The sequence below is a fragment of the Corapipo altera genome, unplaced genomic scaffold (assembly GCF_003945725.1).
Source record: "Corapipo altera isolate COAL_440 unplaced genomic scaffold, ASM394572v1 0, whole genome shotgun sequence".
Classification (NCBI taxonomy): Eukaryota; Metazoa; Chordata; class Aves; order Passeriformes; family Pipridae; genus Corapipo; species Corapipo altera.
The window spans coordinates 83,449,868-83,476,216 of record NW_020884872.1 but is presented as its reverse complement, the minus strand read 5'-3'; the positions used below and the strand labels follow the sequence as shown (position 1 = coordinate 83,476,216).

The 26,349-nt window shown below is 37.1% G+C and overlaps 1 protein-coding gene across 2 annotated transcripts in view; it reads left to right on the top strand.

The window, feature by feature from the left end:
• The window catches only part of TMEM135 (transmembrane protein 135), a 173,012-nt gene that overhangs the window by 62,167 nt on the left and 84,496 nt on the right, over window positions 1-26,349 (top strand). The window contains exon 5 of one of the 2 annotated variants that reach the window (XM_027654912.1): window positions 9,235-9,300. The exons of the other annotated variant lie outside the window; for it this stretch is intronic. Within the exon in view, the coding sequence (XP_027510713.1) occupies window positions 9,235-9,300 (66 nt within the window). The remainder of the gene's footprint in view (window positions 1-9,234; window positions 9,301-26,349) is intronic. 2 annotated transcript variants of the gene reach the window in all.

The window sequence follows — 26,349 nt, the reverse complement described above, 5'->3', positions numbered from 1 at the left end:
TTGCTCATTATTTGAAATGGCTTCACTTGAGAACTGAGCGTTATGCAGCCTGCAAGTGAGAGTTTCTTTTAGTTCCTCGTGGCCAAAATAAGAACGGCTTTCTTGAGAGTAGTGCTTCTGCCAGTTCTCAAAATATTGTTCTAAACTCTGAAACTTTTAGGTCTCCTTAAAAGAAAAAAAAAAAAGTTGATTAAAAAAAAAACTTGAGAGTGGTACACGATGTTGGTAGCTAATTACCGTTCCCCATATAATATATGACTTTCTGAATTTTCTTGCTGATTATTTTGTGTTAAGTGGTTTTAATCAGTTGAAATCAGCATCTGATTTATTTAATTATTTTATGGATAACAGCATGTGATAAATAAAATCACAATTCATGTTTTCTTAGGCCATCACCAGAATAGACGTATTCTTCATCAAAAGCAATTTAGCTACTGTCTAATATCAGTGAAACTTTTCTGGGCGGAGTAGAGAGGCATTTTTATAAGCTGTACCAAAAATTAAGTAGCATTAACCTGTGTATTCTGCTCCTAATTAGTTCAGAAAGATTGTGTGACATACACACGTTTAAACGATAACATTGGGAAGTGAATTGAGTGTCTCTTTCAAAGTCAGTGTAATCCATAGTACTGTTTACACTGTGGTCATGATAAATCACTAGTTTGAAAATGTTTTTTAGATTAGTTTTGTATTAGTTTAACTCATAGCATAGTGGGTAAATTACAATACGTGGTAACAAACCTATTGAGACAAAGAAATTTTTGTTCGATTTGCAAATACTGAGAACTACTACTTAAAATTGCTACCAGTGGGAAATGTAAAAGGTGAGGTAATCCCCTAAAGAAAAAGGACTGTGGTTGTGAAACATATTGAACGTAAATCTTGTAAAGCTTGTAGGGAATGTACTGAATTGAACCTGCTCAGAGTTCATGCTAACAAGAAACTCTGGTCAATGAAGGCAGATAAAGGAATTGTAAATGACTATTTAAATTAGTCTGGAATTCCAGAACATGTGCTTGGATAATATGGAATAAAGCTGTCTAAATATGCGGCTCTCATTAATTTACTGGTCAGAGCGAATGTCTATGTTACAAGACCCAAGGCTGCTGCAATAGCTTGCTGGTGTTTAAATCTGCTGTTTTTCAGGGATTAGAGTGGAGAATAGGGATCAGGGATCTTTTGATTTTGCTCTTTGTTGTCCCAGTAACTCACTGAGGAGCTACAGGTGGACCATGAAAGCTCACCTCAGTCTGCTTTTACTTGTGTTGCAAAAGAGTTTGGCTTCACTTGTTTATGATAGCTTGGGAATGAATTCCACAGGAATTCATGTTGCTCATTGCTATGTCATACACCCCGTCTTCTTGTCTGTTTGCTTCTTTTCACCAATGCTCTTCAAACCACCAGGGCTAGGTGCTATAAAGTCACAGCAAGGAGTCAAAATGAAGGGACAAGCAAAGATGTAGTAATAACTGTAGGATGATCAACAAGGCCAAATGCAAGGTCCTGCACCCAAGTCGGGCAATCCCAAGCACAGATAGAGACTGGGCGGAGAATGGATTGAGAGCAGCCCTGAGGAGAAGGACTTGGGTGTGTTGCTGGACATGACCTGGCAATGTGCACTTGCAGCACAGAAAGGCAACTGTGTCCTGGGCTGCATCAAAGGCACTGTGGCCAGCAGGTCGAGGAAGGTGATTCTTCCCTTCTGCTTCACTCTGGTGAGGCCCCACTTGGAGTGCTGCATCCAGCTCTGGGGCTGCCAACATAAGAAGGACATGGACCTGTTGGACAGAGTCCACAAAGATGAGGAGAGGGCTGGAGCACTCCCCCAGTGAAGGCAGGCTAGGAGAGTTGGGGTTGTTCAGCCTGGAGAAGAGGCTTCAGGGAGACCTCACTGTGGCCTCTTAGTACTTGAAGTAGACATGAGAAACATGGGGACAAACATTTTACAATGTGTCTGTGGTGCTAGGATAAGGGTCAGTGGTTTTAAACCGACAGAGGACAGGTTTAGATAAGATGTTAGGGAGGAATTCTTTGCTGTGAGGGTGGTGAAGCTCTGGAACAGGTTGTCCACAGAAGATGTGTCTACCCCATCCTGTGGAAGTCTTTAAGGGTAGGTTGGATGGGACTTTGAGCAGCCTGGTTCAGTGGGAGGTATCCTTGCCTATGTCAGGGGATTTGGACTTCTTTAAAGGTCCTATCCAACCCAAACTATTCAGTGTAGTGTTGGAGTTCATTATGGTTCTGAGCTCAGGGCAGTGTTACCCTTTTATCCTGAAACTTAGTGGCTGCATCAAACCTGATTAGACCTGTTGTTTCTGCACATTGTTTTTCCAGCAGCCTCTGACCAGGCAGCAGCAAAGTTCCCTGTGGGTCAGTTTCAAATGGGATAGAACAAGGTGATGCATGATAGGTGCATATGCTCCTTCTAAGCATTTTAGGGCTGAAAATCTGAAGATTTCTCTGACCTCAAATCCTGAGGGGAACTGACTACATGCAAGTGTGCTTGTATATTCCTACTTGGCCAGAGTGGTCTTTTGGCCACTATCTTTTATTCTATCTGGCAGCATTACTAATCAAAACCATGTTTGACAATTGTCATGTGCTTTCTGCAGGCTGGCTTGCAGCTGTTTGCTGTCCTTCTGCTGTGTGATTGGAAAGAATGAAGGTTTTAACTGGCTTCAGTGGATCCTTTCTCAGATGCAGAAACCTCTGCTCTGTGATGGTGGCAGGGCAGGCTTGCTTGGACCTCCTTTCTCTGGCATTTCTGTTGAGGCAGAGGAGATTAAATGGCCTATTTCTCCAGTTTCCCATGCTGGCTGCTGGCCTAGTTTGTGGGTAATTCAGTTCATAAGCATTATACTGCTGGATTTAATTTTTTTTTCTGGCTTTCTGTTATGTAGTTAATTGCAGTGTTGAACTGTTCAATCCTTTGTGCAGAGAAAACTAGAGAAAGGTGAAAGTCAGTTACAGGCTGGGACCAGGAATCCCAATATAAATACCAAGCATTTTTTGGGCCGGGGGGGGGGGGGGGGGGGGGGGCGGGGGGGGGTGGGGGGGGGGAGGAAGGAAAGGGAGAAAAGTAGATAGAGAAGAAGTCAGGAGAAGAAAAAAAAAAATCATGATCTTGGAAAATGTTACGTATACCGCCACTACAGACGACTGAGTTCAGACTAAGATAAATAAATACAAATACTTTCATTTCACTCTCTTAGCAGCACACATTGCGTGATTATTTTTATGCTTGGTTCATTTGTTGAGCGTGTGTTCTGCAACTTTAAATTATAAAGCCCTTTTAAGGAGAGGCTGAGGTTCCCGAGCAGAACTGCATCAGGGAGGAAGATCAGGGTAGTTTAATTGTGTAGAGGGTAGAGGTAAATTAGTTCGTAAGGGAGTTTATTAACCCTGAAAGTGCAGGATGAGCACAAATGGAATTTGTAAGTGTAATAGAAGTTGCCCTGAACTGTTTGTAAATTTGAGCCTATGTTTACATGACAAATATGCAGATGTTCTCAGGAAGGAGCAAGACTTAAGTCAAAAAGAGTTACTGTACTATTAGTCTTGTTAATTTTAATACTGGTTTATTTATACTGTATTAGTGATGAGTTTTACTAATCCCCAAACATCTAGTTAGGGAATCAACAGTGGTTTATCATTTGAGAAAGAAGAACAGTTTTCATATAGTGTTTCTACTGTGTAAGATACACGGCCAGGTGTGTGCTCTGTTTTTACAAATGTTGTGGAAGTAACCAGAGGAAAGGGAGATCAAGTATTACGGAATGCAGAGGTGGGTGTTTGGTGCGATGTTTTCTCTGGGTGTTCTGAAAGCTGAATTTGGGAAAAAATTAGAGAAGTTTCAGAAAATGCATACAAGGCTTTAATGAACTCTGCAAAATATGCTTTATCATGGGGTTTAAATTGCTTAGTCTTTAGAGAGTTCATGATTAAGTTGCTTTTGTAGAAGGTAAAGGTGAGAAAGTATTTGATCTGTTAATGGGTGTCTGGAAAGAACTTGTGTCTCGCAGAAGTCAAAAATATGTGCTGATCTACTCATTGTACAAGTAAGGTTTCAACAGTTCAGTGATGAAGGTGGACACATTCAGACTCCTTTTAAAAAGTAGAAGATGGAGGTGCGTGAAATTCACATCTGTAAGGTGGAATGAATTGAATTTTTTATGGTTTTTCAGAAAGTAGGAACTTAAATATCTGGCTCTTTAAAAACTTCAATTCAGCTTCAGTATTGTATTTAACATACTTAAAAATATTTTAAATCTATAAAATATATAGGATGGGAGCACATTCTCTATTGGTATTGTAGTAATTTCATCAAAAGTTGTAACAATAATTAAGCTTCTCAGTTAAGTTAAATCTGTCATCTGGAGTAAGATTCCCTTACACTTGACATTTTGTGTACAGAATTCAGGAGAAAAAATTCAGAAACCTCTCTACATTTTCCTATTTGTTGTTGCTTCTGAATCTCACCATTCTGAATTTCACTCATTCTTACTTTCAAGAGTTGTATGATGGTGAGCTAATATGGGCTATAACAATAGTTCATACGTAATCAAGTTGAAAGATGTTATTTTGGATCATCTGTCAAAAGCCTTTTTATAATGTAATTTGCTTTTCATGAAGAAGCATGCATTTTACAGGCCAGAGCTGTCAGTTAGCTATTTTGTCCAAGACCAGCAAACCTCATAGTGGAAAAAATGTCTTCTGTGGTATTCCATCCATTTTTGTTCTTATAAACAATTTGCACCATTTTCATTTTAATGAAATAGTTTTGTTTTCTGTTTTGGTTTTTTTAATGCACAATTAGAAGTAGATGACAAAAGTTGTCAGGTGATTAAACAGCATACTTTTCTAAATTCATGAATTTGCATGAACAATCTCCTCCACTGCTTGCATTTGCAGTTTTAAGTTTGGTAAAACAGTAACTGTTTTGATAAATTATTATAAGACCGTTTTATTTTCATGAATACCTAGAAAATTAGAAACATCTGGAATCTAAAGTACTGTTTTTTTTCTGTTTTTCCTACCATTTCCATCAATAATACACAATTATTTTCCACTTTAGTTCTGTGTACAAGTGGTTTCTCTCTTTTTTTAAACATATTTTTTAAACCCACTTGCAAGGAATTCGATCAGAAGCAACTTCTGTTTTTGGAGTGGGAAAAGTTGGTCATCTTTGTCTGGAGATGACATTAGAGCTTGCATGGTGTTACAAAGCAGTCAGATACATTAGGCTGCCATTTCACCTCTCACATAATGTAACACACTGTACATTCTTTATAATGAAGAACAATTTTAGGATTCAGTAACAATCAACTTGGCAGCACATTTATTTCACACTGAGATCACTAAAACTATGTGTTCATAATTTGCTTTCTCACTCCCATCGCTGAGTAGAAGTATCTGAAGTCATTGCTTAAGCCTGTAATGATTCTTATTTCAGGCTTATTCACAGTGAACTAAATGCAAATAAATCTCAAATTTTTACAGCTTCCTAAATAATCTGATTATAATGTAATATTTAGTGCAGAAGCAGTTAAAAATGAGCTACATTTCTAGTCAGCAGTGTCTTTGAGAAAATATTATTATTTCTTAAATGGACAGTTTTTCCTGGCTTGATTTGTGTCAGCACTATTCTGAATATTTTTATCAGATTTAATACAATGAAATAAACTTCCCGGTTCAATATACTTAATACCTTTAGCGCATTATTTAAAATTCTTAAGACATTTGTGTTCAGTAATGGAATCAGTATTGGAATAAGTCATATGTGAATATTATGCAGCATGAATATTGACTATTATTGTACTAATAACTCTGGTAGATTTGAAATTAGATATCAAGAATAGACCAGGCAAGATGTGTTCAATAACCTAGATTTTTAGTCAAATTAGATTTGATGTCCTGTAGGGATCCTCTTACTCTCAGGAAGATATTATCACATACTTCATATACTTTCTGAAATTCTGTATGGAAGCATATTCCTCCACATCCAACATGTGCAGCTTGAATGCCAGCACGATGCTCTGTGTTTTTGCATTTCCTTGTGTCTTGGCTTGTCACAGCTAGAAAACTGCAGGGTGACCTTCCACTTGACTGACCCAAAGCATTTCCATCACTTGTAGAGAGTTTGAGAAATTGGACTGTGCTTCTTTGGGAAGCACAGTTGCATTTTTTTTTTTATGGACTTGTCACTGAAAGTGTTGATGTGAAATACTGAAACAGGTTGATCAGAGAGGTTGTGGGACCTTCAACCTTAGAGACGTTGAAAACATGCCTAGACAACCTGAGTCCAAGGGAACTTGAGCAGGACCAGATAGAATCATAGAATTGTTTAGGTTGGAAAAAGCCTTTTAAGTTCATTGAGTCCAACCTTTAACCGAGCACTGCCAAGTCCATCACTAAACCATGCCCCCAAACGCTTTTCGGGACAGCCTGTTCCAGTGTTTGACAACCCTTTGCAGGAAGAAATTTTTCGTAATATCCAATCTAAACTCCCCTACTGCAACTTGAGGCCATTTCTTCTTGTCCTATCGCTTGTTATTTGGGAGAAGAGACTGATCTCTGCCTCACTACAGCCTCCTTTCAGATTTTTGTAGAGAGTGATAAGGTTCCACCTTATCTCCAGGCTAAACAACCCCAGCTCCCTCATCTGCTCCTCATAAGACTTGTGCTCCAGACTCTTTCTTAACTCCATTGCCCTTCTTTGGACATGCCCCAGTAAAATTCTGTTTGTGTCTGCATTTACAGAGCAGAAAGGAAAAAGATGGAAATTGAAGACTGTGCAGAAACTTTGAAGAAACAAGTGTTACACATATTTAAAGACTGGTGAAATATTGCTAGCTGATTACTTTTATCCTTAGTCCGTGTGATGTTATAGTCCTATGAAGGTGTTAAAAAACTTTCTGAACAGTTCCATCATGTTCTTTTTCCCTGTAAGACATTGCCTTACTTAAATCTCAACATGTTGTTCACATCTAGTTTGCTTTGTCAAAAGGATACAGGCTTGAAGTATTTTCTGCCAGTGTCCACCTCCTTCACCTTAAAGGTTACACCAATAGTAAGCTTGGGCCCATTATGCCTTTGAAAGATAAACTCCTTTAAGTATCCTCTCGGATTTTGCTTGCTTAAAACCCCAATAGCTCTTTCTCTGACCTTGTCATTGTCAGTCTGTGAATGGGTATAGGTGGCCTCATCCTCCCATGCAGTTTTGGTGGGAAGCTGTGATTGTAGTGCTAATCTTCTAAGTGATGCTCGGCACATGAAGGGTGGCCCACAGGAGGACATCTGTGGTGCTACATTTGCTATTGCTGTGATGTTTCCTTGTTTCTAAATGGCTTTGACATCTGGCATTAACGATGGGAGTACAAGCGTATTAAGCGAGAGCTTTTACAAGTAGATTGAAAAGAAAGTCATGCACACCAGTGGTTTTCAAAAGAAACGAAAGCAGCTTAGCTGTATTGACAGAATGCTCAATTCGGTTGAAACATCCCTAAAAATGTTGGTGAAAGGAGCCAATTTTTGGAAATACAAAAGGCTGTATGGGGTTCACTTCATCTCTCAGAGAAGAAAGGGTTGAGAAACAGAATTCAGTGGGGCATTGCCTTGCATCCTCGTGGCTGTAAATGAAGTAATAGCTATTGCAACCCAATGTTCTGGAGTGCACACATTCATTTACAGGTATATGGGTGGAACCTAAGGTAGTTAAAAGCTCTTTTATTAAGTTATTTTCTGCAGAAAGTTATTTAGAAAAGGGTAAAACTCACATAATCTGTGTCTAAGAAGACTGAGGAATTAATCTCGAGAGATGTATTCGATATTACATTTGTTGAGATACAGCTGTCTTAAGGTAGTATAGCAGGAACCCAGCAAGTTTTGCAGTCATGGATGCATTGAGCTGCTTATTTTTTAAATCACTATTTAGAAAGATGATCAGCTACTGCAAACTGCTTTTTTTTATAAACTTTCTAAATGTGGTATTTTTTTTCCAAACAGCCTGCTAACTGCTCCTTAACATAGATCCTTAAATGTTGGAGTATTTTTTTAATTAGAACCATGTTTTGTTACAGTTGAAATTGAAACTGGCTTCACTGTTTGCTATGGAAACAAGTCTTTAAAACAAATCTGTTCACGCGTACTCTGATGTACCAATCCATGAATTTATGTAACCTGTGAATTTTTTTCATGCCTTTTTGCAACCATCTTGTAGAAAGAATGGTGGTACAGAACCTATTATAGTTTGCATTAAACCAGTAGTCTATTTATGTCAGAAGTACATGCTAATTTTCCCACTGGATTAAAGAAAGGATGGGCCAACTAACACAGAAAGGTATGCAACCTAATTAAAGATTTCCTCAAAGTTGTGTTCCCTGTCATTTGCACATGACGGGGTTGTGTTTTGTGATACCACCTTTATTTAGAGTTTAAAAATTATCTTCATGAGTTGTGAACGACCATATAACTATTTTTCCCTCAGTAGGCCACTTTTACCTGACAACCTCTGGAAGACCATTATATGGCTGAGTGTCTCTGACCTGCAGAGAGAGTCTTGTGGAACTGCTGCAGCGTTGGGGAGGTTGGTGCACTGTTGGTGCACTGCTTAGGTGGTTACTCGTGATGGGAACAGTTCCAGGCGTGGAGAAAAACATACAGCAATTGACAGGATTTTATTATATGGACCTTACAGTTATTATATGGACTTTACTGTTATTATGTGGTTTCATTGTATTCACATTACACAGTGCACAGCCTGGACATGCCCAGGCTTGCCATGGGTTTGCCTGCTCCTGCTTCCCCCACTCCTCCCCCTTTTGCCCATGTCCCTATCCTGGTTTGTCCCCCGCTTGTCTGTCTCATGCTCCACCCTATGTTCTGACCCTTTCCCCTCCCGAGCAGATAAAAGACCATGTGCACGTGTGAATAAAGGACTCTACCTGCATCCCACCTTTGTGTCCCGGACTTGTGCGGTGCCACGGTCCCATTCCCCCTTGGGACTGTGGCAGTTACTTATGCTGAGACTGAAATCCTTGATACAGGTCTCACCTTGCAATAAACTTTTGCCTAAGCTGTGCAGATTGGTCTAAATTACTTACTCGAGGGATTCAATTGTAAAATAGGTACTTGAAGGTAGCAGAAAATTTTAAAAATATTGTAAGAATTGAAACAAATCTTCATGAACTGCATTGTCTGTTTTTTCAGTAATGAATTTGTGTGTGTTTGATGCAGGCCACAGAAACATTGTTCCGAATGGCAGTAGCAAGAGGAGCTATCACACCTTTAAGACATGGAGAAGTAAGGCTGATTGTATCTTTTGGTTTCTTTTTTATTTATAAGTGATGAAATACTTTATTAATATAATGCTTTATAAATTCTTGGGAGATGTACTGTCTTTATGTAAGTGAAGAGAGCTGGACTATATATAACTTGCATACCTACATTACAGTATTTTTTTAAAGGAGAGCAGGAACTTAAATGTTGTCCAGCCAGAAATTAAGTATTTTTGAAAAAACATTCTATTTTTCTCTTTGCTTCAATCATGACTTAGCCTTATAATAGAAGTGACTCACAAGAATGTCCTTTCAGCTGGGTTGTTTTTCACTGGATTTTCTCTATTAAAGATTATCAAGTCTAGAGAAATTCACATGATTTCAGTATTTGTTACTGTGGAGAGGTTACTTCATCCTTTGTTCCTTTCAAGAAGCAGTAACTTCACATAATATACAAAGTATCAATACATTATTATTCTAAGTAGGATAAATATATCTGAATATTATGTTGCTCATGCATATTACTGTTTTTACCTTCTTTGTGTGGTTTTGTATCAGGTAAACGTTATTTTGAGTGTTGATGATTAAATATCTCCAATATGAGGAGTTGCAATTTATACTTGGGTTGAATTCAATTTTAAAAATAAAAATAAAATAATAAAATTTAAATAATATTATATAAATAATAATAACTGTAATAAAAAGAAACATAATATATAAGTAGGTAATAATAATGAAAAATAAAATACTGTAGTCAGTCATGATACTGGAAATGAGGACTGATCTGGGCGTTGCCACAACTGGATGCTACAGTGTGTAGGGTTTTAAATATAGAAACCTTAGTGTTTTTTCATGATAATCTGATTAGATCAAATTTTTAGGTAACTTTGTCTGTTGAAGATACAGCATTCAATTTGGAATGTAGACCTAGATTGACCCTGGAATCCCAGCTGTGCTGTAAAGTGTTCTTTATGCTGATGAAGTTCCCTTAATTTCCATTTTACAACAAAGTAATATATCTTTGCATTGGTGTTTGAAGATGTACCTGAGATTTCATTGAATGTGTGCAGCTCTTCTAAATTCTTTATTTAGTTCTTTTTTTTTTTTTTTTTTTTTTTTTTTTTTTAGTGAAGGGTACTTAATTTTCTATATTTTCATGACCAGGTTGCCCAAAGAGTCTGTGGAATCTCCATCCTTGTAATTACTCACTAAGTGGTGTGAATTATGGACAAATCAAATGATGTTTTATTTTATAGTGTAACTAATTGTACTATATGCAGTGCAAAATACCAGGACAACTGCAGACATAATGATCTCTGTTGTGAATGATATTAGTAATTTCTGTATCTGATATATCTTATGTTGAGCCAGTTCAGCTCACTGATGTGGTAGAAAAACCTTTACTTTTTTCTTCAGATATTCCCTCTGATCTTTTATCAGTTAAACCACTTCAGGGACTAGAGAGAACCAGATGAGAATCAGCAAGATAAGTGGTGAGAGGATGTAACCATGATTATCAAGAAAGGAACTGAGAGGAAGTGCATCTGTTTGATGATGGTGAACTTTATGTTGGTGTACAGTGTCCTGTGATACTATTGACGAGGTACTCCTTGGGCTTCAGTGGAAATGGAGTTAAAGCTAAACTAGATAGTTTATAGATAAAACACTTTCCAGAATTGACTTTTTGTGTCAATTTTGGGGGAAAAATTAGAAAATACCTTTTTTTCTCTCATATATTTCTATCGAGCTTTATGCAAAGGGAAAATGTTTTTGCTCAAGGGAGATATTTTCATTAAATTCCATTGTGTAATTATAATTTCCTTAGTCTGAAAATGGGAAATTACATTATTCAAATGAAACTAATTTTTCCAGAAGAAACATATAATCATCAGGAGTCATATTAATTATTTTTTTTTTAGGTTTTCCAGGAAATTACTGAATGTTTGCACAGTGTGTGAGTAGAAAGGGAACCAGAAAAAAAGTTGAATATGAACGAAAGTTGACTGTATTATGTTTGAGAAGTATGAATTTGGCAGTGAAAATCAAAGCAGAGCAAGCTGTTTATTGGAAATTTCAAAATATGGAGGCAGCAGTCCAATGTGCAAAAGCACTGTTCAACTTTCACACCATAACTTAAAAATGTAACACCATTTAAAATTTGAGAGGGGGTAAAACTGTTCAGTATTAGAAGGCAAAAATCATATCTGTTTGTTTGAAATTAATAAATGAAAAAAGTGACAGTATTCTGTCTGCACCATTGAACGGATTAATGTGCAAATGTTTCTTTTCTACAGGCAAAACAGGATGCATGAAAAACTGCCCATTATAATCCAGTTGTCATCACCAGCTGGATTTCTAAGTTATAATATTGAATGTCCATGGCAAATCCCTTTTCTCCTCCTTTCAACATTTCCTCATTCACTGTGCCTTATGAAGGTTTTATGCATATAAAATTTTTACGTTTTTCCTTTATTATCCTTGAAGAAATTAAAAAATTAGGTTGTACATGTTTGAGTTTTTTACTTTTGCATGTGGTTTATAAAATTACTGTTAAGATTTTAGAAAACTGTACTGCCAAAGGTATTTATCAAAATTCGGAACATAATGCCAAAAATTATTTAACTGTGGGATATAGATCATAGGTGTTCCTGAAAAATCTTCTTGGCAGTTCCCTTGCTCCTGATTTGACTGAAGTGTAGCATCCATTGGAGTGATCAAACCCAAAAGCATACTTGATTCTAAGAATTAAATATGTTGTAGTTCATCTTTATTTCTGTCAGTTGTTTTGTTTTGGGTGTGGAGCTTGAGGCAGAGCCTTGTTCATTTCTGTTAGCACTTCTAGCTGATTCCCAAATGATCCAAAAATTGCGTGAGCAGATGTGCTCACACCAAATCCCATGGCTGTGCTTCTGTGTGGAAGTCTTAGGGTGCATGTTATTATGGACACAAGGTTTAGAGCTGCTGATCAGCGCAACTGAGAGCTGTGCATTCAGGGAACCTGGACCTAACACCACCTAGAGAGCTTCTCCAGCTCTTTCTTCTGCTTCTGATATTCGTGCAGGTGGCTCAGATCTGCTGCCATCAGTTCCTCGCACTGTCCAGCCTCTTCCAGACAGACCTGCTGTCTCTATAGGTACTGGCTGATGTTGCAGCAGTGATGGTGTTGAGGAAACGAGCAGCAACAGCCTGCCTGCTGAAGAGTGAGAAGAGGAATAGGAGGTTGCAGCTGCTTCGTAGTTGTCTGTGCTTCCCAGTTCTGCATCCCCCAGAGCTTCTACTGATGTGTGCTGAACCTCCAGGGAGAGCCGTAAGGAATAAGGGTTGGCAGCACTGGGCTGTGAGAAGTCCCAGGGTGCACGGTAGCAGGATGGAATACATTTAACAAAGCTAAGGTTAAGGTTGATGACTACACCCAGAGAGAAAACTTCCCTAATTTTACCTTGAAATGACCAGTTTTATTTACACTGAGGAAATGATGTACCAAAACCAGTGTGTCATATAAGATTTGTACATCATGTGGAGATACTGAACAAGGAGAGATCTGACTAGGACAGTGGCTTACTGGATTGATGTTCTCAGTCCCTATAGATGAGGGAAACAAATGCACACAGAGAAGAAGCAGGGGGATAAAGGAGAGGGTGAAACCCTTAATGGAAAAAATACAATGAAATACATAGAATGAGATGGACAACAGATGTAATGGTAGAGGCATGATTCCCAGAGAGCCAGAACTGATACCAGCCATGCACGATCTCTGTGGCTGTTAACTCACTTCTTGCAAGATCTTTATGAATTTGTAAACTGTCTTAATCACTTTTCATCTGGAAAATGTTTGGGGCATTTTTTTTAAGGACATGTATCTATGGAATTCCTTTCTACTGCTGATTCCTGATTCCTTTGAGAATTACCAGTTCTATTGTCCTTTTGGAAGAATGAGCGAAATTTAACAAATGCACACCCGTACATGTGTGTCTTGTCTTGGGGATACAGCAACAGTGAAGCTTAAAGGGAGTTACCAAACCAGTGCCCTTGTGTATAATGAGGCTTGGAGCATTTGTAGATGTAAAAATATCATTGTCAACCAAATTTGAAGTATAAATATGTATAAAAATAGAAGTAATTATTGTATTTTCTAGCTTAAAATGGCTTATGGCCTTATGGTGTAATACATGTAATGATGTGTATTGCTGTGGCAGTACATACTCATGAATGAAACTTGCCTTTGTTGAAAGGAGACATGTCTCTGCTTTTGTTTAAAGCTATGTGATGATTTCAGAATTAATTTCTGCTCTGTGTGTTTTCTGTAATGTAAGTAATGAGAAGAGCAGTGTTTTATGAATTTAGCCCAGGTATCTGTAAAAAGTAATTTATATGGATTTTGTATTCATATTAAATTGGAATGATGTGATTACATTTTTAGGTAAAAATTAAACAAGGGAATTAGTAAGGATCTTTAAAACACGGGGTATTTTATATTTTTACATGTTAATACATAACAATGGGGACAGCGATATGAAATGCTCCTTTGTGCAGCATTTCTTTTTATTCCACAGACATACAGAACTAATTTGAGTGTAGAAAAGGAGGGTACACTATTGAAGTGACATTATTGCTAGCTCAGGTTTTCCTTGCCTTCCTTCTTCCCAGTCCACCTTCTCATAACAGAGTGCACTGTAGAGTCCTGGAAATTCAGCTGTGGAATTAAAGTCATATAGACATGAACGTTTTTTTATGGTTAGCAATAACTGTAATACTTTTTTTCATGAGAAGGTACTTTGCAATTTTACTTGTCATTGGTGCAATTTGAAAGAGATATGATATATGTCATGATACTTAGTTTTGTACTGTAAAGATGACATGCAACTGAGTATTTGTTAAGTAATGATCTCTTTTCCGTGTAAGTGTGTTCTAGATTTGATATTTAAATTTTGGGTTTTGTCATAATGATGTTTCTGCTTGTGTTTTTGACCAACTTCATTTGTAATACGTGAAACCTAGGAAGATGTCATAAATGATCATACCGTAGGTACTGAAGAACTGCCAAGAATAATTTGAGATTAATTTTCATTGAAATAAAATTGCTTTGGGTGCACAGTTTCCTGTGGTTTCAGCTTGGGGGCATATCAGGAATAATCACTTGCAGACACTTTAGAAACCAAATGGCAGTGGGACAGTGGACATCTGATCCCCTCACCCTCCTGCCTTCCTATCACAAAGATGCCTTTATTATCTGGGATTCAAAAGTTCTGTTCTCACAGACTCCCCCAGCATCTCTGGTTTCCATGCTTTTTTCTTGAATACTTTGGTACTGCCATGTTAATATGTGAGGAAAGATGTTTTGTCAGCTTTATGTAAACCTTGCAGCAGTAGAGACACTGTACTTACAGTCCCAAAGGCTCTTGACTTTTTAAGCTTTTTGTCTTTAGCCAAGGGCATGTTTAAAAGGCAGTGCTGTTGGTGAGGGTGCACCTTGTCTGTTCTCAGAGCAGGGGAAATACTTCCTAGTAAACCAGACTTGGTACAAGGAAACTTGAATTTTTGTAGGGCCATTCATAGGCTTTTTCTGCCTTTGAAATAGGATTGTCAGTCTCTTGGATCTTATCCTCTGGGTTTTTCCCCTCCTGGTTAAGGGTTTCTGGTACATGAAAAGAAAATGTATATTTTTTGAATTTAATATGTTGCAAAACAGTGTCAATTTAATTTAAGCAAATCATATTTTCTGAATATGTGGTGTAAGATCCAAAGTACCAGTAGATTTCAGTATTAATTTCTCTTATAATTGCCCACTTATTTTTGGGAAGGTGTTTGCAAAACTAGAAGGAAGGAGTTGTTTGCAGGAAGCTCTGAGACCCATTTCCCCTAAAGGCATGTCTCTCCCTGTTCCTAAGAGAGTAATCTGTACTTTGATTTTTAGCTTTTTCTAAAGAACTATGCTTTTGAAAAAAAAGATGAAGATATCCTATAACAGTGTTTTGAAACATCGATTAAAAACTCATTTAAATTATCGACATACAGAGTTACAACTTTCTCATTAATGACGTCTATTTTTGAAGTAGTACTGAGGTTGTCTTTTATAACTTCTTGTAAAGGAACAGCAAATGGATAAAATGTAGCCATCAGAATAGAACTGTTTTATAGTCTACTGACTTAAGGTTTTGGTTTTGGGGCATATGTGTCAGAAGTATTTAAAAATAGTGCTGGGATCTGGAAAATCCTTCTGGCAGGTCACAATGGGTAACAGTTCAAAGGTAATTTAATTGCCAAAGACTGGCATACCTTATCTGTGTTATCTGGAAGTAAGTCAAAAGTAAATAATTCTTTTGATTAAATGTAGTGAAAACTAAAGCTTGATTTGAGACAGAGAGAGATTGGGAATGCCACTGAACCCTGGGGAGGAAAACTGCCAGACTTTGAGGTGTTCCAGTGTACAGTGTTCCAATGATGTTTTTGCTGTGTATTCAGTTGCTTACCCTGGGTTATCCATCTTAAAAAGTTTTTAGGTTTTTTTTAATTAATTGTTATTCAGGAAGAGGAAAGTAAATTTGTCTCAAAACCAGAGCTGAATATGAAGGTTTTTTTCTCTTTTAATAAGCCATTCTGCTTCTTACTAAAATCATTTCAAGCCTTAAAAAATATAGACCTACTCCAAATAATTTTAAAAAGAAGCAATGGAATTAATTTGTTAGGGAATGGGGAAAATTAGTGCGCTATAGGAATCGTGTCTGGTGTAAACTTAAGGTAGAAATATCTGAAAGTGGGATAGTAGCTACATGTTCCAAAGTACGGAGGGCTACCACTGAAGAAAGGTAACACACAAGTTTGGAAACTTGGAGAACTTAACTTTCAAAACAGAAGTAAAATAATATCAAGGTGATTCATGCTTTGTATTTTTCTTTAAAGTGTATGGAAATTATAGTCTGTCTATTTTTCATGCAGTGAGACAGTGGAATTTAGTACTTTAAGCATTTGACATTTTATGCTAGGCATTATTGTCATTATAATGTAATTCTCTTTAATACAGGCTGATGGTATGTATTTATCTTAAAACAGTAATAACTTCCCTTTGTGATGTGAAATGCAGGGGCTAAAAAGTAAATTGAAAGTAACTAAGAAGTATTTGCCAGACATATTTCACCAAGAAGTTTTTATCAAGGAGTAAAGTAAGGAAGGAATTGCCTATTTTAAAGGCTTCTCTTTTAAAGACTCCTCTTTTTTTTTCTTAATATTTTGCCTATATGTTTTAGATTTTTTATTCTTTTCCATCAACAAAGCAGTGAGTGCATGCATGGCAAAAGTAGACAATGAAAAATTATTGCAACAAAACTAAATATAAGGAAATATATTTAGTTCCCAATATAGTTTTTGATTTAACATGACTTTGGGTGGTCAAGGTATATGATACTGGGAATATATGAGATTGTTTTCGTAAGAGATTGTTCTTCTTATTTTCTTTCTTATTAAAGAATGTAGTTAGTGATTGTCGTTTCAAATATAGACATTTATTTTCTGTAACCCAACAGCATTTGTTTAATAACTATTCAAATTGTGATCTTCTGTGTCATGGCCTTGGAATGAAGCTGTCATCTTGCTTTATACTTAAAATGTGCCCCCAAAGCTGCCCCCTGCAACTCCATTGTTCTGCCAGAGCAAAGATCATCTGTAGGGAGAATTTTACTCCTGTACATGAGGAAAGGCAGAGTAGGTGCTACTGGAGGTTAGAACTTGAATAATGCTGCTTTCTCACTTCGGTGGTGTTTATACTGATGTATGTTAATGCGTTCATAGAGTTGAAGAAATAGGCAACTGTAAGAAGCTATTTAAACTGATAAAGCTAAGAATTTGTTCACGTTTCTGTGTGCTGAATACATGCTGAAGATGTTACTAAAACATACGCTCAAGTCATCTTCAGCTTCTGTGCAAGATGTTTGATTCAAGTTCTCAGAATAACGGTCATGTATGTCATTTTCTCTAATGCTTTACAGTATAAATTCATGTGAGTCAACATTACTGTACATAGAGTCATAGAATCATAGAGCAGTTTAGGCTGGAAGGGGCCTAAAAATCATCTAGTTCCATCTCCCCCCCTGTGGGCAGGAACTCCTTGTAGTAGACCAGGTTGTTCAAAGCCCCATCCAACCTAACCTTGAACACTGCCGGGGATGGAACATACATGTTGTCCAGCTTCTCTGGACAACGCGTTCCGGTGCCTCACCACCCTCACAGTAAAAAATTTCTTCCTAACATGTAATCTAAACCTACTCTCTGTTTGAAGCCATTCCCCCTTGTCCTATCACTGCAATGTCTGATGAAGAGTCCCTCTCCAGCTTCGTTGTAGGCCCCCTTCAGATACTGGATGGCTGCTATGAGGGGGTGCAAAGGTCTCCATGCAACAACCTTCCCTTTGAAGCAGGGATATCTTAACTTTAGTGTAAACATTACTTACATTGAATGATTTCCAGCTAATTAAACATAATATCCCTATTGGAAAACTGTATTCTCATTCAATGTAAGTTTTTTTTATGCTCCTTATCTATATATAAGACTTATTAAAGTATTGTCGAACACAAAAAAAAAGTCATCTTCGGTAACTTTTAATTGCCCTGGAGGTAAACATTGCATAAATCAAAATGCAATTTGAAATGCGTCATTTTGGTTTTCTGAAAAAAGGATGGATGTGCCTACAGTCAGTGAGAAAGCTCTTTCTGTTTTCTGTTTGATGTTCTAAGTTTGTGGAAAATCATACAAACAATTGTTTAAATTTCCTTATTAAGGAGTAATTTTAGATTGCATCTGGTGAACTAATAAAAAATGAAATTGATGAAAAGTAAGAAAGGGAGAGATGTAAAAGGAATGAATGAAATAAGTAGTAATAACTAGTATTTCCTTTTTGACACTGTCTCCCAAAGATCCTCATAGACAAGTAGCTGAAGTGTGGGCTGAATGTGCAGAGACAGAGGTGGGTCAAAAACTGTTTGAACAGCCAGGCCCAGGAGGTGGTGATCAGTGGGACAAAGTTTATTTGGAAGCTAGTGACTAGCAGTGTACCCCAGTCCTGTTCAGCATCACTGTTAGTGGTCTGGGTGATGGGGCAGAGCGTGTTCTCTGCACATTTGCCCATGACCAAACTGGGATGAGCGGCTGATGCACCAGAGGGTTGTGCTGCCATCCAGAGGGACCTTGAGAAGCTGGAGAAATGGGCTGTCAGGAACCTCTTGGAGAGGAACAACTTGAGGGACTGGTATACACTGGAAAACAGCTTGGCATAAGAGGATCTGGTAGGCATCCTGGTGGACAGCAATTTGGACGTGAACCAACAATGGGTCCTTGCTGCAAAGCTGTCTCTTGCTATCCTGGGCTGCATTAGACAAACCATTCATCCAGGCTGAGAGAGGTGATCCTTCCCTCTATTCAGCACTGGTGAAGTCACACGTGGAGTACTATGTCCAGTTCTGGGCACCTTTGTACAACAGGGTTGTGGACATCCTGGATGGAGACTAACAAAGGGCTGTGAAGGTAGTAAAACTGAGAGAGCTGGGACTTCAGCTTTGAGAAGAGGATGCTCAAGAGGGGTCTTATCCACTTGCAGAGGGGGTGCAAAGGAGATGGCATCAAGCACTTCTCAGGACCTGAGGCCATGGGCAGAAAAATAACTGAAATATGGGAGATGCTGTCCAGATGTAAGGAAACACTTTTTTCCTGTGGCAAAGACTGAGCACTGGTACAGGTTGCCCAGGAAGGTTTTTCAGTCTTCATCCTTAGAGATACTCAAAACTGTCTGAACACAGTCCTGGGCACCTGGATGTAGGTGGCCCTGCTTGAGTAGGGGAGGTTGGATCAGATGACATCCTTTCCACCCTCAACCATTCTGTTGTGACTCTCTGTGCTCTTTCTGTTGAAAGGCCTACATTTTCAAATATTTTTCTGTGAGTATAAGACTAGGTTAATGATACTTTCATTGGACATATTCTTGATTTTTTTTTATTATATAAAAAAAATCTAAACCTTACATAAACTTCTCTTAAGCTGTAGAAAAATTGAATGACAGTACCTAAGGTAAACAGTTACAAAGGTTAAGGGGTTTAGTGTTCTTTCCAAAAAGTGAAGATATGGGAAAATACTGTTGTTCTTTTCAAATTTGTAGGGAGGTTGACTGCTAGGATTGGGAACTGATGCCGAAAACAAGGTGTAGTATTTTTCATGTGATATTATTTAGTGGCAGGAGGGAAGAGACTGAGCATTTCCATCATATGACTGGTTGTGAGCACAGCTGGCTTTTATGGGCAGATCACTCCAGTGATCTGAAGTAGTTTGATACTTAAAAATCTTCTATCTTCTTCCTTATTTTAAAGAACTTATATGCATTTGCTCTGTGGGGCCAACCCTATGCCTAGATAAAAACAAGTTTAGAAGAACAACTTAGCATCAGACATTTAGATACCTACAAATGTAAAACAAGTTTTTGTTATGAATAAGATCAAGTACCATTGGTCACTGCTCAGGTGTGGACATTGTGGGTACTCAACAATCAGGAATAGTGAGTGTTAATTTAACTTAATATTGCTAAAGTTCTGTAGTGACTGCCTGCATTGGTTTGTTTTAATAATTTATTGTAATATTTTTGCGATATTAAATTGCTGTCTTCTTGTTTTTCTTGACTAGTATCTCAGTATGAGATGATTACAATAGGTGAAGATCTGGTCTGCCAGCACCAGGAGTGTTAGGGTGCATGAATTGCTGGAACAATTCTGCCACTCTGAACCATGAAACCAATCTGTTCCTGTCAGATACAATTCTATGGAAACTAATTCTTTGTTGATGGAATCAGGTGAAAAATATGTGGTTCTGATTAGCAAACAGTATGCAGAGTTTCTTAAGGTCATGCAGAACATTCCTCTGGCCATGTGCATGTGTTCAGATGTGTGTCTGACTGTGCATATATATGTTACATATGCATCTTCCTGTATTAAAAATGATGAGCAGTTTAGTTTTTTTAAATATACTTGCTTTTAAATATTTGTACTGTGATAAAATTATAATTATTAAATATATGTTTATTATAGTAGAATAAATATTCAGTTTCATTGTGTCTTAAGTTTCAGAAATTCATGTTTTTAAACCCAAAAACTCTCAAAATAATATTTAGTAGAACTACATAACAAAAACTCAAATAATGAGTCTTTTTGAAACAGCACTGTTTTCTGCAGGAAATATGTATTATACAACTGACTGCCTGGATAAAATAATTACCTTTCATTTATAAGTGTCCTGCAGAGCTGCAAAAAGTAAACTTGTATCTGCAGTCTGCCTAATGGACTGTTCACCACATCACTGCATGCAATTAGGCATAAGTGATTTTTCTGCTCAAGACAGGCTCAAGACTGATTTAGCAATGAAACTTAATTACTTCTAGCCCTTAGAGAAAATGGCCCAACAAGGTTGAGGTTGTTGGCAGGGCAGTGTGGGAAAGCTATTGCTGCAACTGCCTTCTGCACTTCTGATTTTCTGTTAGCAGTACTTAGAGCACAGTTAACCTTCAGTTAAGCAAATATTCCCACAAAAATGGTGCATTTTTATTTGTTACAAGGCTAAAGAGAAAGATAATTAAACATTACAGCTCTTTAAAAGCAAGCCTTCTGATCATATCCAACTGCTTCAGAGTATGGGTGAAGTTATGCTGTGCTATTGGAAAGGAAGACTTAAAAATTAGTTCTCAAATGCCTGTCCAAGGTAACCATTCTCTCTTAGCCAGAGAAATCTCAGGCTAAGAGCTAAAGCTAAGTGCATTTGTGCTTCTTGACAATGTAATATGTCATACGTAAATTGCTTTATTTTGTACTCGGGTTATAGGAAAAAATGCTGAGGGAAATGAGCATTACCAAAAAAATGAATCTTATTAACAAACTGTACTGAAAATTGCTTCATTTGATTTTTTAGGAATGTGTTATTTTTAAAGGAAACAGGAACTTCGATTCTGTGACTCCAAGGAATACAAGGAATACATCTGGAATAACAATTCAGAGGGACATATGGCATCAATTGACTTATATTTTCCTATATGGGGGGTTCTGATTGCAGTAAGAGGGAAAACTGTTTGTTAATTATGCAGGATTAAAAATGTGAATACTATGTCTTTTTGGATTCATGTTGAAGAACCGTGAGTATGGAAAAGATGTGGAAGTCAAACAAAGAAAATTGACTTTTCTGTTTGTCAGCTGTGGCAAAAAATTGCTTTACTTTTGTAGTAAGATTTTCCCCTTAACGGTTTTGACTCCATTACTCTTATTTTTTCATATAGATAAATCTCTCATTCGTCTCTGGGATTGTAATTTATGAAGAGAAGCAATATTGCAATTGTAATTTGTTTGTTACGATTGCCTCCTCAGTAGTGCTCAAGGTCTTGTTCCTGTTAACAGCTAAGGACACGTTTATCAATGGAAATATTCACGGTAACAAAACTAAACATGTGCCTGAATATTTGCGAGAGCGTTCAGCATGAGACACTAATTCCCAAGGGCATGTTTAGCACATGCTCTATTGCTTTACTCAGTAGGGAGTGAATTTAAGAGTGTGTATAGGTCCCCTTGATTTTAACAGTATTTAACCAAACAAGTGACTTAAGCTTTTTGCTAGACAGGAAATAATAATTTGAGCATGTACTTGAAGTTAATTTGTTTCAGGTTTTTTTTTTTTTTGTTTGTTTGTTTTGTTTTGGTTTGGTTTGGGTTTTTTTTAGATCTGATCACTGAAAGACTCATTGGAATGAGCACTGTTTTAGCCGTATATTTAAAATCCCTGGAATAGTTACCAACTCTGGCTTATATTTACCATCCTTGGGATATTTCTCATTGTAATGAAAAAGAATAGGTTTGGGGTTTTTTTAGTATATAACCATTTTAAAAATAATGGTGAGATTGATCCTTAATTGCATAAGTATAGCTTTCAATAGTATATTTTGTAGATGGGCTTGTAGCACCATCAGGGAGGAGGACTTACCAGTCTGTCCCTTTCTATGCCCATTTTCAGTTGCATATATTTTTAATTTTAACTACTCAGGCTGACATTTTTGAAGGCAAATGAGGATGATGCCCCTCATCTTTGCTTTACAGTCTTGATTCACCTCTTTTTATGAAGGAGGCCTGAGGTCTTTTGCAAAACCCACCACGTGACAAAGTAATGAAAGACACATGCACCAGAAACCTGAATTACAGTTGTACCAGTAACGTGTGTCAGGAACCATATAAACTTTAAAAGGGATGATACCTGCTTTTAACAGTTAACTAGCTAAATAAACTTGGGAAAAGACTGGGTAAAAGTGTAGTATTAACATCTCCTCGTGAAGCTTAGGTAGGTAAGTGACTGACTTGAGTTCTAGAAGTACATGTGAAAAGCAAACTTTTTATCTCTTCGCTGTATGGGCAAAATACCACTGCATATTTTGAAGACGTCATGCAATAGCTGTACTTAATTCCTATCATAAACTAATTAATGGGGTTACCTGCAGTGAGAGAGCACTGGTCTTGATAACCAAAGTGGTCTCCTGCAGTTTTGGATTCTGGTGGAGCTGGGTCCCAGTGGCTTGGCAACCTCTGCTCTTTGCAACCATTCAGTGATACAAGGTCATGCTCAGGCCGCCCTTAAACTTCATGCTACAAATTTGTAGCATGAAGTTGTTGGGATAAAAGATGAATCATTCTTTGCCTGCCTCTTGAATTTCACTAAAGTTTGGAAGCTAAGCTTCACTCCTCATGAGAAGAAAAGTTTGATGTTTTATTGCGTTAACAGTAAGAGCCTTGCTGCATCCTTTCATACATTACTGAAGTATTTGTAACACAGGGAGACATAAACTGTATTCTTTACAAAGTTCCTCTCTGGCAGGTGCTTTCAGTCCTGTGCATGTGTTGGATCTTAAATCTGTGTTAACTTGTTTGTAAGAACAGTTCAACAGTCATTTTTAATTTACTTCTCTGAGTTGGCTCTGAGCTGTGTCAGTTTGCGGTCTGTGCAGGATGGAACTGAACAGAGGCAGATGTGGAAATATTTCTTTTCAGTAAGTGTGTTTTGTACACAATGTACTTCTCTCCTGTGGCATTCATTACAGCTCATCGGACTTTGTGTAAATTCAGGACAAAAATGTAGACAAATAAATTTCCCTGTGTCATCTGCATGCCCTTGAACTCAGTTTCACTTTCAAAGGACTCTCTGAGGAGACCATGAGTGGGTACGATTTTCCAATCATAAGGAAAATGCTTAGAATTCCAGACATTTGGAAGTGTGCATATATTTTTAATAAAACTTTTTTTTTTTTTTTTTTTTTTTTTTAAAGGGAGCTCTTTTAAGTTGCTGAAACTCAGAACTTTTATCCGATCAGATCTGACCCTGGAGCTCTTTGTCAGACTTAAAGAAAGCGTCCTTCACTGGCTTTTTATTTGAATGGTAGTGATGATATGTAAAGGAAAGATTGACTGAAATCTCTTTTCATGTTCTTGGTAACCACTGAAGATCTTAAAGTTCATTCTCTTGTTTTATCTTGAAGTAGAAAAAAGCCATTTAAAAGCAGCAACTGTTGAGCAATTCAGGCTGGTAGAGGTATTTCTTTATCAAGAAATAATTTTGGTGTGAGACACTAAATGTCTGTTTTCCCAAGCATGTTCTTCCAGCAGTGAACTGTAATTGTGAAACTGGCTTAAATTAGGGTTTTTTCATACCTTAATAACCCAATAATTATAAATTATTTCAGTTCCACTATATGAAATTTCTATAAACAGCATTTGGCATCGGGATTCACAAAATATTTTGATTATTTTAACGTGACAATAATATGGGAAATACTAAGTAATGGAACTTTGTACACAAAATACAGAAAAATACCATTATGGGAAATTCTATTCATTGTCTTGGTGGAACTGTATTAAATGCAGTCTCAGTTGAGATTAACTACATGATACTGTAAAATATCACTCAGTACTTTGTAGACATTGTACAGATGGTTTATATGTCAATTGATCAGTTATTTCAAGAAGTAAAAGGTAATTTATCCAAAAATGCATTAAAAAGAAATTTAATTTTATTGACTCTAATGAATGTTTTGGTATATATTAAAATATCAGTATATGATTTTAAAGTGCTATTAAAGCACTGCTCAACAATGGATGGAGTGACAATTAACTGGCGAAGAAAAGGTTCCTCCCTCGGTCACTTACCTCAAGGCATTTTTATGCAAACAAAATCACAATTTGAGGTTACATTACTGATAGCCAAATGAAAAGTGTTGCCTGTTTAGCATTTAAAATGCTGTGCTTATGTCTGAAGCAGAGAGAATAGTATATGCTTTTGAAAGTTCTCTCTTTGCATCTTCTCCCCTCTCCATTTTTGTTTTCTCCAGTATTCAACAGTTGGGTCTTTTAAGGTGCTGTCAAGATAGTCTTTTCTTATAATCAGTAGAAACAGCTTGCTAGATTTCTGCTGCTACAGCTTTATCCCCAAAGGGAGAGCTATGGCAGAGAGATGTGGTTAGAGAGTGCAAGCCTTGCTGGGGTGGTACTGGGAGAAATTTGGACTAATCTCACCATCTGATCAGAAGACTGTGGGAAAGATTGTTTGTGACTTACGACATAATTTCTCTGCTGTCTGATATTGTCTTCAGTCCTACAGCACTGAATGTGAAAGGTTCCCTAAGCAGGGATTTTAGGAGAACTAAACTTAGACAAAGCTGCTTTTATTGCTGGAATACCTAATTCAGTCGTTTTGCCAGTACAGATGAGAGTTCAGATTTGTCTCTGTTAATTCCCTCAGGATATTTTAAGGAATTTTATGCAAGATCTCTAAAAAAGAAAGAATTGTGTTTCTATTTCTGGTGTTCTTATCTGGCATTATATTAAACATTTGAAAATATACACATTAAACATTTAAAGATATAGTAATGAACCAGGGTTGCTTGAATTTTTCTTTGACCTATTCCTGTTTTGTAGGCAGATTATAGTATCAAAATACTGTAGTAAATCACTTAATAATTAAATTCTCGGTTGATATCTCAAGGGTTTGAAATTCCTTTGGGTTTTCCCACCACCACCTTTGAAGATAAGACCTGATGTGTCATGTGTTACATGATTCTAAAGCAGTTTCTGCTCAGACGACCTAACAAGAAGATAAAAATGGTGCTATATTTGGGGGAGAGAAAATATTTTAAAAGTTATATTTTATGTAACCATTTTCTTTTAATTTCTATAGATTTAGCAAAATTTTAGCCAGAATAACCAGGAATGTTTATCCAGTTGTGTAAGGCTGTCTTTTTATTGATCAAAACCTTTCAGGTATAAACTTTATTTTTTTAATTTACAAGGAAGAACTCTTTGCTAGAGATTCAGTACTTACTATAGGGAGACTTGAGAAAGCTCCTGATTTTTATATCAAAGCTTTCCAATAAAAGACATATTTTCAAAGGAAAACAGAAGATAACAGAATTTAATTCTCAAATATTCTTTTTCATTTTTCAGTTGCGTAATCTTGGCTATCTTCTGTCTTGGATTTGTTTCTGCTTAAAAGCATAGGGACCTCAGGCTAGATTCATATAGGCTTCTTACATTGAATGTGCTAGTAACAAGCCCTCATTTGGTTTTGTTGTGATATGTATGTGTTGTGAATTTAGTTTATGTTTTAAGAATCCAAATGGTAAAAAGGGTCTGTGATTTTCCCCCCAGACAGTATTTTTATATGTGCTTCTCCCTTGGTTATAAGCCACAATGTTGGTCAGTGTTTGAAGAAGCATTTCATTGCCCCAGCAGTGAAATAGGTGTTCTAGGAATAGTATGAAACGCTGCCAGAAGTTCTGGAAGCAGTCTGAGAGTTGCTTTGATGTTACAATATATGAACATGGATACCAAGCTAAGGATCCTGTACAAGGCTTAGTTTAGTTTCTTCTTTTTGCAGTTTAAACTAAAGCTCTTGGACACAAAGGAAGCAACAGAAAAACCATAACGTGTTTTTTATTTTTTGGGTTTTTTTTTTGACAGAAGCAGGGCAGCTTGTAATTAGGATTGAAAAGAACTCTTAGTAGTGTACTAATTTATTCTTCTTC